This window comes from Mustela nigripes, chromosome 15 (assembly GCF_022355385.1).
Source record: "Mustela nigripes isolate SB6536 chromosome 15, MUSNIG.SB6536, whole genome shotgun sequence".
Lineage (NCBI taxonomy): Eukaryota > Metazoa > Chordata > Mammalia > Carnivora > Mustelidae > Mustela > Mustela nigripes.
In genome coordinates this window covers 17,072,025-17,086,036 of record NC_081571.1, presented here as the reverse complement: position 1 = coordinate 17,086,036, position 14,012 = coordinate 17,072,025, and the positions used below count along the sequence as shown (strand labels likewise).

At 36.7% G+C, this 14,012-nt stretch overlaps 1 protein-coding gene across 9 annotated transcripts in view; it reads right to left on the bottom strand.

Moving 5' to 3' along the window:
- The window catches only part of NBEA (neurobeachin), a 682,324-nt gene that overhangs the window by 61,788 nt on the left and 606,524 nt on the right, over positions 1 to 14,012 (bottom strand). For all 9 annotated transcript variants that reach the window (XM_059377712.1, XM_059377713.1, XM_059377714.1 and 6 more), the window contains one exon: positions 5,852 to 5,971. In XM_059377712.1, coding sequence (XP_059233695.1) covers positions 5,852 to 5,971 — 120 coding nt within the window. The remainder of the gene's footprint in view (positions 1 to 5,851; positions 5,972 to 14,012) is intronic.

Here is a 14,012-nt window from a genome sequence, read left to right as displayed (position 1 = left end):
CGGTTTCCAAGCTGTGTTAGATTAAGCAGAGGTCCTTCAGGTGAGCGGTTAGTTGAAGGTAAGAGGGAGGCAGTTTTGGGATGATCTCTTCTTCTACCAGGAAGAGCTATTTTACGTGCATCAGAATTAAATAGATATTAAACCTGGACTTCTTGCCAGCTTGGGCAAGATTTTTTTTTTAAATAAAGATTTATTTATTTATTTTAGAGAGAGAGAGATTCCATGGTGCTGCAAATCAAATGTGGCCACAGGGTAAAAGGCGTGGCTATAAACCCCTTTATAAGGGCTCAGCAAAATTTAAGGTGGTGGTTTGTAGAACCACTCAGCCACACAAAGGGATTCCGAGAATCCTAAGGGCATCGTAAACAGCATCTTAACTCATAGTCAGAAACAGAGGGGATCCTAACAAAAGTATTTTTGGGTGCATGTTTTTTCTCATAATGAACTATAATTTGATACATAGAAAGCCCACAAAATTTTAAAGGAGGTTGAAAGATGTCTTGGCCCCAACTTTCGATGATCAGGAAGCTTTTGGAGAAAGCCACTCAGCTGCAGACAAGGGCTATTTTTAAATGGAGAGGAAAGCTGATCCAGAAGGCAAAGCCAAGGTCTCAGAGGACCTGACCCCAGAGTCCAGGAAACTGGCAACACGTGCCTGGCTGTAATTACCAAGAACCAGACGCTGCTCTGGACCTTCCACATCCCCTCCTTTGGAGTGGTCTGTTGAGGTTTACCTGGCTCACCACCCTATGCCGAGTGTACATGGGACCGCTAGCTTGCCTTTCCAGGTTCCAGGTGTCCAAATTAGAAATTTCTGCACTGTATCTGTATCTGGACCTGATACAGACCATGAGATACTAGATTTTGACCCTGATACAGTAATGTGGCTAACAAGTTGAGTATATTTTGCATCTAAGAGGAACGTGAATTGTGACCAGAGAAGGGGCTTTAGGAGACTATTTCCAAAGAGGGCCACCAACACCCCTCTAACCTCCATGTCCTATTGAAATGTGACTTTGCTGCTCAGCACACTGGGAAGCAGAGTTCATTGCTCCCCTTCCTTAATTTGGGCTGGTCCCGTGACTTGTTTTGACCAACAGAATGCTGTTTCTCTCAAGTTTAGGCATTTAGCAGCTTTGCAGTTTTTGTTTTGTTTTGTTTTGTTTTAACCCTCTTATTAGGAAGCCACTGTGAAGAGAAGTGTGATTTTCTTAGAAAGACTATTCAGAGAGAGGGCCAGCCAGGCTCCAGCAGTTCCAGCCATCCTTGCTGAAGCAAAGGATAAGTGAGTGAGGTCACCTTGAATCCTCCAGACCCAGACAGGCCCCCCCTCCAGTGGTCCCCAGGTGGATCAGAGTTGAGCTGTACCTGATGAACCTTACTCTGATTGCAGAATCCTAGGGAAAGAAACAGCTGTATTTTTTAAGCCCCTAGGGTTTGAGGTGGTTTGTTACACAGCAAAAAATGACTAAAGGAACACTTGATTGATCAGTGATTCCGAGTTAGTCCGAAGGGCTGAATGTGATGATACGGTCATGCAAAAGAATTAAAGCAGCATGCCAAGCAATGAAAAGGCACTACCAATAACTAAAGAGACCTTGGTGCTGGTTTTGGCTTCCTTCTTACCTACTGTGTGAACTTAGGCAGGCCACTTAATACCTGTGGATCTCCAGGTAGAGAGCAACGATAGCTATCTCAGGGCTGTTCTGAAGACTACCAAATAAATGACCAAAAAGCATGTTTAAAAACTATTGAGAACCACTCCGAAAACATGCATGCTCCTCTTGTAACTGGGAAGCACGCTCCTTCAGAAGGCACTTCAGAGACCAACTTGTCTACTTCATGTAAGAGCTCTCCTGCTTACTCTATTCCCACTGATAGATTTCTGTTAATTAGCTTCCCTTTAAGCAAACAGTCCAAGTAGTTTAAGGTTTCCTAAATGAAAAACAGTGCGGAAAGACACCAAATACTATCAAAGAAATGGCAAGATGAATATTATAACAGGCATTTTCTGTCCGTAAATGTGATTTCTGGTTTATTTTAACAGCTATACTAAAACCCTACGGTACAGTTAATAGTGTTATATACGTTCTGTCAATAATAAGAAAATATCCTCAAACACAATTTCTAATTTACAAGCTTATGACAAGTTCAAGCTGCTGAGAAATTGGACTTGAAAGTATGTCTTAGAGTGATAGAAGACCACTATTAACACTATCATAATTGTATACCTATTGCATCAAATCTGACATTTCAGTTTAATATATTTTGCTGAGAGAGCATACCATTTTATGGCTTCCTGGTGAAATCAAATCCAACCCAGACGTTTTCACTTTTCTAATATAATTCACTGCAAGGTTTTAAAGCTGCCATCTCTTTTCTTCCTTTTTTTCAAAAGATTGATGCCCTGGCATTCGTTAATTCCACAAGAGCTCATAATGGGTCAATGAGTCAGTGGCGAGCACCTCCATTAACTGTATTAATTTACACTATGTCACCTTAATGACATTTTGTCACAGCTACCTTTCCTGACATCTACATAGCTATTCAAAAGTAATATAACAACTTTTGAAGGCATTAAGGAATCGTAGTGTGAGAACTCCAGTGAGTTGAATGTCATTGTTACCAAGACTACACTAGAGGAGAGAAATAAAAAAGAAAATAAAAATAAAGTAAAAAACTAACAAGTCTGACTTAACTCAGGGGACCTGGCTCCCGAAAGGTCACTTCACCAACACTCCATCTCTGCCCAGCTTGTATGCATTACCACAGGAAGAGACTGATGTTAATAAAGACAGACAGAATGAAACCAACCACTCCATTCTAGTTCTTTCTTATATGATTATCTAAGCTAGGAGATATTGCAGACGTACTTTTCTTCATAAATGGAAACTCATTTCCTTAAAATTATATCCAATGTTTTATTTAACAGCTTGGGGATAAGAAATCAAAAACTTAGGTTTTAACACATGGTTAGCAAAACTATTATTACTCTTGGTAACATATTCTTCCCTGCTAAATCAGGTATTATTTCAGACGGAAAAAGTATCATGGGTTTTAATCAGTACATTTAAATGTGAATTTAGAAAGTCTCAATTTACTACCAGTATTACCAAAAAACCTCTTTAACATTTCCTTAATGAGAACCCTCAAATTCTGATGCCATACATGGAAAGACAGACACATTTGGACACACAGACACACAGATACACACAAAATAGAGGAAAGAAGACTGAGAAACAATACTTGTAATGCAGTTTGATGCGATTTCAAAGATCTTTTTCAAATCAGTAAGAAAAAGATATTTGACCCAACTGAAAAATGGGAAAAAATATGACTAAGTTTAGGGGTCAATTATTGAAATACGAAACATGAAAAATGCTCAACTTCAGTCACAATTAATGACATGCAAGCCCAAACAAAGACAACTCTATTTTCACTCACCAGATTAGCAAAAATTCCACTATTTATTATAATAATGATGAGGGGGGCGTGGGGAAGGAAGCATCTTCACACATGCTCTAGGGAGTGAATTATCATCTTTGGGAATAATGGTTTGGCAATATCTTTCCAAATTAAAAATGTATATAGCCATTTAGCCATTAATAGAAATTATCCTTTACACATATACGCAAAGTTCATCAAGATCACGTGCAAGGGTGTTTACTGCAGCCTTGTGTTGAACAGGAACAATCGCAGAGAAAGACAAACTACCCATAAATAGGAGATTGTTTACATAAATTATCGTGTATGCGTGCAGTGTGCAGCCTTGAAAAAGAACGGGTCTACATGGAAAGATATTCACGATATGTTATCATAAAATATGAAAGAGAACTGAAAATGGGGGAAAAAAATCCCTGCAATGTCAAGCTGGGGAATGAGCTTCTTATGAACTAATTAAGTTCGGGGGTGGGGGAATAAGTCCTGTTTGTATTCAGCACAGCTGCTTGAGGATAAAAAATAAAAAACCTCCCCATTTAGCGACAGCCACATTGGTCTTTGTCTTTGATGATGTGACCCCCAGGAACCAAAGGAACACAACTGGTAACAACATGCAAGCGTTTCTTGAAAGTACCAGAACAGGAAAACTCTGGGAGAAATCCTAGCAGTTGTAGAGGGAAAAGCCTGATAGGAATATTGATCATTGGAGACTGACCTGTACCTTGGTGAGGTATTTTTGGTGATGAGAAGCATCAATAAAGTTCTCAGTATAGAAAGTAAAGTGTAACGTTGTAGCTACTCACATAAATTAGAATGATTAACTCTGATCTGTGTGTGGGTTTGTGTGGGTTTGTGAGGGTAGGTCTTTGAACTAAGCTGAAAAGCCCATTTTCTTTTTTGTGATGATGTCTGATAAGAGTGAGCAAGCATTTTCATTTGATATAATTTGGTACAATGTGGATACTGCTCTGAATTAAGATATGAATAACCTTAAATATGACAGGAAGCCTTAAAATATAGATAATAATATTTAATTCAAACACAAAATACTTATTAAGGGCTTTTTATGAACATTAGGCTAATTCTAGAAGCTTCTGGACTCCTCATTTTCTGTGTAAATTCTGAGTGTGTTACAAAAGAAAAAACAAGACTCTCTCCCTGATTTCACTGGAAAGGAGTCAGTTTAAATGACAGTTCGCGGATGCTTTAGAGTTTAGAGTTTAGAGTTCCTCAGCGAAGTTATAAGGCTGCTGGGAGAAAACTGTATGCCTTCAGAGTTTAGTATAGTAAGGATGCATGTTAAATTATCTTATTGTCAAAATATGAATATGTTATATGCACAAATTAATATTCATTTATGCAAACTTTGATCGTAATCAGACAAAATACATGAAGAAGCTACATGGATCAATTTTGTTTGTTTTCTGCTTTCAAAAAGAACTGAACAAAGTTGTGTTCAATCAGTTTTCTTACACTTCAGTGACACTGTGATTGCCTTTAAAAATGTTTGCAATAGATAAACACAAATATGAAAATGATAATTTTGACTTTAATTCAGTGCCTTTTGTTGGATTAAGATCCTAAATGGAGTAACTCCGTAATATTTTTATATTTAACAATATGAATGGCAGTGACAGGGAAAAAACTGCCTTGAAGAAAAAGGCTTTAGGAACGCGTATACGTGGTGCAATAACCTGATCAGATCAAGTATCAGAGAATAAAAGAGAAAAACGAGAGAACAAATGTATGTTACTGTTTTGAATAGAACCTTTTTTAAGAAACAAAAGCCCATATAAACGAATAACAAACATTAGTATTTAACAATAGTTAAATAGTACCAACTGTAAAATTACTCAGCGCTCTGGCTGTTCCTGGGTATTGTGTGTGTGTTGGTTTAATCTGATGTGTATTGTTGCATGGTATCCCCAGGCACAGTCAAGTAAAAGCTAAGGCCGTACAGAAAAGCCTACATTTTAAATGGGTCTTGTCATTAATGCTTTATTAATTGCCCCAGGCTACGTAAACCCAAAGCTGGGCAAGCTATAACAATATGACACATTAAGGTCAAATCCAATTCCTGCTGTGTTTTATGGAATGGGCCAAATATTGAGTTAACAGCAGGAAAGGCAATTTATGGCCTTTTCTTTCCATCTCCAGATTATTCGATCTAAATTAGATAGGAATTTTTTGAAATTATGAAAACACCTTAACTGAATAATATAAATGAATTCTGAATCGTTTTCTGTGATGCTCAAAATTATTTCCTCTAGTTTCCTTTTAGGTTAGATGTACCACATGCTTTTAAAATACAATGGAACAAAACTGTCTTATACATATAATTAAATTTTTAAAAATCAAGATTTCTGCATATTTTGAAATTACATTACTACTATTGAATCAAAGAACCCACCTTTACATCAGAAGTATCTCTCTGACTAGTTCTCCAAGATCTTGCAACCGACGAGAAGGTTCGATCTGGATGGTCAAACTTTCCATCATTTGCATTGAGGAAGAAGGTTGTGAAAGGTTCCTAAGAGAAAAGAGGAAGAAGAATCAGGAATTTGACCCTCCTGAAGGCAGCTGCCTTGTTCCACTGAAAATATGATATGGTCTTTGAAACCCCTGTGAGGTAGAAACAGTGCAGGGTCCTGGAAAGATGCCTATGTTGAGGAGTCAGGGGGAGACTGACTGGGCCTGACTGGGCTACTGAGGGCCATTTTGCTTCTTGGGCTTTCATCTTCTGATCGGTAAGATGATGGTGTTCTAGTGCTCTAATGATTTAATGATGAATGATTTTGAATTATTATCAGTTTGTAAGTCAGATGTTCCTTCTCATAACTAAGGCCATACGTAACGTATTAATACTGCCGAAGAATATCACTCTGGCACTGATCACTGCACTGTGGAACTGGGTAGGTAGGGAATGGCCATCTTCTATTACCTATGAAAATCTATTAAAAGTACATGTACCACATCATGGTCTGATGATCTTTTTAAAATGCAAAGTTCTGTTGAAAATCTTTCAGTAGCTCTTCAGAGCTCTTCAGAGCAATTCTAAATCACTCAACTTGTCTTAAAAGATCCTGAATGATCTGGAAACTTACCTGTCACCTTCCCTTCTCCACATTCGCAGGTCGTGACACACTGCTCTCACTTTCTGTCCTTTGTAGGGGATGTTCCCTCTGCCTGGTACCAATTTATCCCTTCCCTTCCCCATCCTTGCTTGGCTAAGTGCTGGCTATCCTTTATGCCTCAGCCAAGATGTCACTTTTCTCCCGAAAGATTTTCCTTGATTTGCCAAGCTCTCCAGTATGCTCAAATACAACCTATATTTTCTAAATACGTCACTAAAACACTTGTCACACTGTTTTGTAAGTGATTTGTAACTTGTCTATCTCTCCCCACCCCCCACAGAAACCTGTCATGCTCACTGTTTTATCTCCAACACTTAGAACAATACCTGGTACACAGAAGTTGCTCCATGTATAATTTGGTGAAGAAATGAATGAAATAAAGTGAAGTGCATATAATAAGACTAGATAACTCTAGTCCTTTCGGTACTCTGTCACTGTCACCTCATAGAAACACAGTATCTGCCACCCAGTACATGCCCATAGCAGGAAACCTAAGAATGACTATCACATGGTTCTAATGCACTTAGTTTTAATGCTTTCTGTATACTTTTTATGTGGGGGGAGAGACATTATTTCTGATGCCATTAAGTTCATTTCTGAATAACATTTATTCTTACCAAGGATCTCTTACTTAACTACAAGTATAACACAGATAAATATCTATATTCTTTTCCATGGTTTCATTCTTTCTTAAGTCTAGGATGAATGACATGTCATCCCCTAGGTTCAATAATGCTAAGACGTCTACATGATGTTTTCCTGAACAGTTACATTTCTTCAGTATATAATCCCCATTATTCTTTTATACCTATAAAACATTACTGGGCCCCTTCAAACTTTTCTTGTTGTCATTGGCTGTAAGGGCCAGCTGCCGGCCAACAGGCACAACCATTCATCTTCCTCAGTCTCTTCCTGAAATTTAGTGTGGCTGGACATCATCAGTGTTAAAAGTTGGTAATAGATCACCAATTTTTTATGTTCACTATCAGATGACAGTAAGGTGTGATTAAAGAGATAGGATGAAGAATGATATAACAATATATTGAGAAGGTCTGTATTACTGATTCTCCTGAAAATCAGATCTGCATCCAGGAAGCCCATATTGCTGTCTATGATTTTAAGTGATATGAAAGACAAATAGATGTCACTGAAATTAAGTTAGGAAGAAAAATCTTATGAGATGTCCTTCACTAATCAATTTGATTTGCAGATTTTTTAGCTAACTAATAAACATTATGTAATTAATGCGGCATATCATGGCACAAAGTTCAAGTGGGGGTAAAAACCATGCTAGAAGTAGCAAATGGCAAACTGAATGAAATATGACAGATGTAAGTTGGAATCTTGGTGGAACAAACCATTAACCTCTTTTAGGCAAGTTATTTAACCTTAAGTTTCATGTTAAGTAACTGCTTCAGGTCCTTCATCTATGTTAATTGGGAAGGGCAACACCTAGGGGATAATTATGGGCATTATAGACAATTAAATAATATTGAGAAAGCTTGAAGTGTCTCACCTGACACAGTTATTAAAATGACTACAGGTTTATGTGCTGGGTCGAGTCCCTACTGCTGGGATGGGCTTCACGCCAGACTGACCACCTGGCCAGACGCGTGCTGCCTTAGGTCCTATCCATGTCTGTATCCTTAGCACCAAGTACCCGGCTTGGCTCATAGTCAGTGTTTAATAAAGGTTTCTCGAATGCACCTCAACATACAATTACTGTTGGGAGATTAGGTATGCCTGGGTAAGAGTAAGATAGTTTTTAACTACTTGTTTGACCAAAACGATATAGCTTCAGAATCCACTTCTTCATTGCTCTAGGATGCCGATGTTGGGTGTGGGTTTTTTTTTTTTTTCTCTTTCTTTCTGCAGGTGTAGCCAGAGATTAATTTAGAAGGATGGCACTTGTCTCTACAATTTTTAACCTATTATACAGATGTGAGTGAAGACCCATTTATACATGCAAAGCCTTACTTTTTTTTTTTTTTTTTTTTTTTTTTTATCATCAGCCAGTGAAAGCTGATCTACCTCTATCCTGACCTAAATTATAAAATCCTTCCTGGTTTTCAACCTTAACATGCCCAAAATAGCACAGGTGTGCATAGTACAAAGAAATCTGAAATTAAAGAATTATTTTCCTTTTGGTCATCAAGTTTATGAAACTGGTGGCACCCAAAGGTGGAGAAGATGAAAGAATTCTACATTTCACAGTTTTAAGTAGCTTTTAAAAAGATCTGATTAACAACTGTTTTAGGGTCACATACTACATTACTGACATATATTCTCATTATTCCTGAAGGCCTCCAGCTGCGACAGTGGTAGAATACGAATGGAAATTGATAACCTATTTGTTTCTAAGTGAGTATTGATCTTTCAAGCTCTGATTACCGTAGAGATTACCTTTTTCCATGTGTCTCCTTATTACCTTCAAGGCACAGTGGAAGGTTTTTCTTTTTTCATTTGACTCACGCCTCACTAACAGAGACGATTAAGTGCTATATTATGCTTAAGAAACTTCTGTATTTTTTTACTTAACATATGCTGATTGAACTATTTTCTGTGTGTACATTAGCATATTAGATAATTTATCATTCTACCAGAAAAGCTTTTGGTTTGCAAGATGTACAAATGAAAAAAAATTAAACAGAAATTTCAGAAATTAAAATGTGGGCATTTGTTGCATTTTACGAGCTTCCTGTTAGGTTCTGTCATATGAATGGCTGATGGACCTCCTTCTTCTAATTACATCTACCCTAAGGTCACTTCGTATCTTCCAACCCTGTCTTAGTACTAGGAAACCCAACCAACCAGGCCTGCACTGGGTAGTTGTATCTGTCCTACTGCATTCTATCAGAGCCTTATCCCCTGTGAGGACACTAACAACTTTTTTGGCCTTTCAATGATGACAGACCCCTGAACTCTGTCTTGGGCAATCTAACCTTCTTCCCTGCCCCTCTTCTCTTCACTCAATTCCGCTATTCTTCTGTCTTCTGTATTTGCAGAGTAATCTCATAAGAATCTTTTAAGTCCCTCTCTGCTATGCTTTTCTTCTTTGCCTTCCTTTATTTGGGGGGGGATAGACAGTGCCTGGAACACAATTCTACCAAAGAAAAATGTGTATCTTGGAGTGACATAAAGCATAATAAAGATCAAAGGGAAGGGAACGAAGAAGACTGGGCACATTTTCTGTGCTCAGCCCTGTATTACTTCATTTAATTCATCCTTGTGATTATCCTTCAGAGTAGGTATAATTATTTCTGTTTAACATATGAGAAAATTCAGGGTCATATTCTAGGAAATGGAGGAGCTATTATTTGTACTGTGCATTCCTAATCCAGAAATTTGTTTTCTCCCATTCCTTTTGAAGGAATCCAGAAGTATCTTTTAGAATCTTCAAAAAGTCTCTTTTAATTGACCTACATACCTATTTTAAACCAGGCTTTTGGTTAAAAATTCCTTATCTGTTGGAGATTCTTCAAGAAATTAGGAATAGAATTACTATATAACCCCGCTCTTCCATTTCTGGGTATTTATCCAAGGAATACAAGGAGACTACTTTGAAAAGATACATGTACCTCTATGTTCATTGTGGCATTATTTACAATAACCAAGATATGGAAACAACTTAAATGTCCATTGATAGATGAATGGATAAAGAAGTTGTGGTGAATTTATACAGAGCACTACTACTCAGCTATGAAAAAGGATGAAACTGTCCCATTTGAAATAGTATGGATGGGCCCTAAGTGTATTACATGATAAGCAAAATAAATCAGATAGAGAAAGACAGTATTGCATGAGGAATCTAAAACACACACACACACACACAAACAACCATAAATGAAAAGGGTAAAACAAAACAAATTCAGGAACAGACTCTAGTGGTTCTGAGGGGAAGAGCTTCGGGCAGTGGTTGAAGTGGGTGAAGAGGGTCAGCTGTGTGGCAATGAATGGTAACTAGACTGCGGGTGGTGATCATTTTGCAGCAAACACAGATGTCAAATTATAAAGAAAGATGAAACTTGTATAATACCTGAAACATATAATAATTAAAAAATAATAAAAAACCAGAATTCCTCATCTTTAAGTAAATCTGCATTGTCTGTAAGCATCAGTATTCAAGATAAACATGACAACCCTATTTTATTCAGGAGCATTATCTTTGGGCTTTAATTACAATACCTGCAAAAGTGTTTCTACTATTTTTTTCACTACAAATACATATTTTTAAAGATTCAGACTCTTGGGTAGGCTTTCCAAAAAACCCATAATTTATTTTTAAAAGTCTCAAATTCCACAACTGATTTATAAATGAACTTTTGTTGCACAACCTATTTAACTTCCTTAAAGATTATGATTAAATGTTTGACAAATGAGTTTTGAATAGTTCGGTGGAATACAGTGTATTTGGAAGGTGAACAGGTCGCTGAGGGATGTAAAGGTCAGAGGGTAAGATTTAGTTACTTCTGTGGGTATGTTATATGCTATATATTCAGGGTAAGAGTTAAAGTAAAAACATTCCAAGTAAAATGTGCCCTTTATACTAGTTAATATCTGAAGAAACTCCAAACTCCACTCTAATATTTCATTCATCATTTGCCCAATGGCAGCTACCAAGGAATCCGCGTTTTCAGAATCTTGTAATTCAGATGAGTGATTTCACTGGTAGTTTGTCTAAAATAATATTTTTAATTAAAAGAAATGAGTTATGTAGTTGATTAACATTTTAAAACAGTTATTATCATTGTTGGTACTATACATATTGAGTAAAACTAATAGAGAGTTTAATGACTTTGGGTGCAAAAGGCTTGAAAGTTAAAAGGGAAAACTTACTTACTCTGTATTTTGTTTTTATGAACAAATTCTAGGTGACATGAATTCTAATGCATTTTCTACTTCATAAACTCCATGGGATGGGAGTGAGGAAATCACAATTCCCTGGGCCATTAGGCTAAACACTTAGTAAGCTATTAGAATGGGATACTTTTATTTATAACAGCAGGACACAAGATGTGTTGGCCAAATGAATCCCCATAAAAGCAATCCTATAGATCTGTTCTAACACAGTAGCCACTTGCCACTGTGACTGTTGAGTACCTGAAGTATGGCTCCTTCGAACCAAATGTGCTATAAATATAAAAATACATTCTCGATTTCAAAGACTTAGAGCCAAAAAAGAGTAGAATATATCTTCAAAAATTTTTATATCGGTTATGTGTTAAAAGTATAACATTCTGGGGTGCCTGGGTGGCTCAGTGGGTTAAAGCCTCTGCCTTTGGCTCAGGTCATGTTCCCAGGGTCCTGGGATCGAGCCCTGTGTCGGGGCTCTCTGCTCAGCAGGGAGCCTGCTTCCCTTCCTCTCTCTCTGCCTGCCTCTGCCTACTTGTGATCTCTGTCTTTCAAATAAATAAAGAAAATCTTTAAAAAAAAAGTATAACATTCTGAATATACTGGGTTAACAAATACATGTATTAATATTAATTCCACCTGTTTTTTTTTTTTTACTCTTAAATGTGGCTATTAGAAATTTTAGATTATGTAAGTGGCTAGCATTTTATTTCTATTGTGCAGCACTGTTATAGATAATACTGAAAGGGATTTATAGAATAAATATGAACAGAATTTATGCCATATTCTTATACTGATTCAAATTTGTACTCCATTTCACTGGAATAATAAATCAACTTAAGGATGAATTGTGATTTATGATTTGAGAAAGAATTTAACTTTATCAGGGATACTCGAGTCTTAAATCAAGCTGTTGCTAGCAAGTTTTTTTTTACAGATTTATTTATTTATTTTTGAGGGAGTGCACACATGCATGTGCAAGTCAGGGGGAGGGGCAGGTGGTGGGGGAAAGGGGGAACCCTCAAGCAGACTCCCTGTTGATTGCAGAGCCTGACACAGGCTCAGCTCCAGGACACTGAGATTATGACCTAAGCTAAAACCAAGATTTAGATGCTCAACCGACTGAGCTACCCAGGTGCCCTAATAGCAAGTATTTTTATGGACTCACATAAGTAAGTAATAAATCTGACTTCAGACTAATTTGATTACACATAAACTATTGAATATCAACTTTATATATGTCAAAATGTTATCACATATATACTCTCAATTAATTCTCAAACAATCCAGTTTTATGATAATGTTCTTTCTGAAATGATTTCGGACATTTTTTTTTTTAAATCACCAAAATAAGAGGTGTCTCACTCTCCCCATGGCCATGGTTCACTAGCAATGATTGTCCTTGATGGAATCCAAAGACATCCTTGATGTGAAAAGGCCTCCCAGGATGAGTATCTCTGGCTTCAGTGCTTTCTAAAAATTTCCTTCTCTAACAGTTTTGGAAGTCCCTTTGAGCGTGAACGCTATGTCACCAAATAGACTGGGCTGATTAGGAAGTATATCTAAAAGGCAGTGTAAGCCTGGGTATGTCTTTCCTTGCCCTGCAGAGTGAATTCTGGGCAGCAAATATAACTTGAACTTTACTGACACTCTTTTTCTCTAGGCTTTTTTTTTAAAAATCCCTTCTGCTCATTTTGTTGTTTATAACATTTATAACACGCACTGCTAATCAGTCATTTCCCATTGGTGGTGGTAATGACCAAGAATTTGGTTTTATGATCTCACCATTTGGTGATCAGAGAATTTATTAGTCTTTTTGTTTTCTTGTCTGCCTATTTGTGAGCCCAAATCAAATAAGAAGATATTTTATGTCCATTGTAAAGGACACCAACTCCTTGAGATCTTGAATGGTAATTTTTTGTCTTCTGTGTTTTGTTTTGGCCTGTGGCTGATATTACAGGATAGCAGCTATAAGTTCTCAATATACCAGTGTGTCTGTAATTCAGAAAAGCTTTTAACTCCTGTGTGAGTGTGAAGTATTTTCCTACATCTGGAGAGTATTTAAAAAATTATTACAACCCATAAACTAAAGTGCTCTGTTCTGATTGGTTTATAGGGGTAACCAGGGACCTATTTAAATCTTATATTCCTCAAAAATTAACAGAAATAGAAATTCTTATTCTTTAAAAGTGTTAGAGTTTAAAAATTTTCTTAAGAAACATTAGCTCAGAAACATTTTTATAAAAGAATCTAAGCTCGTGTAATTAAGGTGAACTTGTGGACAAATCAGACTAATAAAAAAGAAAGTTTTATGTATTTTCTTTTAGTTTATAATTACAGAGTTTGTTTTTTAAATAAGATTTGGGCTTATTTTCTAATAGGCTAGTTAGATCTAAACTTTTAAAAACTACTTATACTGCTTTAAGATGATAGAAAATTTCTGTTCAGTTAAACTGAGTCACAACTCTGACAAATCTTTTACTGTAATAACAGTAATTGTTTATAACATATTACCTATCAGTGATTTAAAAGTTACTTAAAAGATACTCACACTGTATTTGTTTTAAGTCAATTTGTCCCCATAAC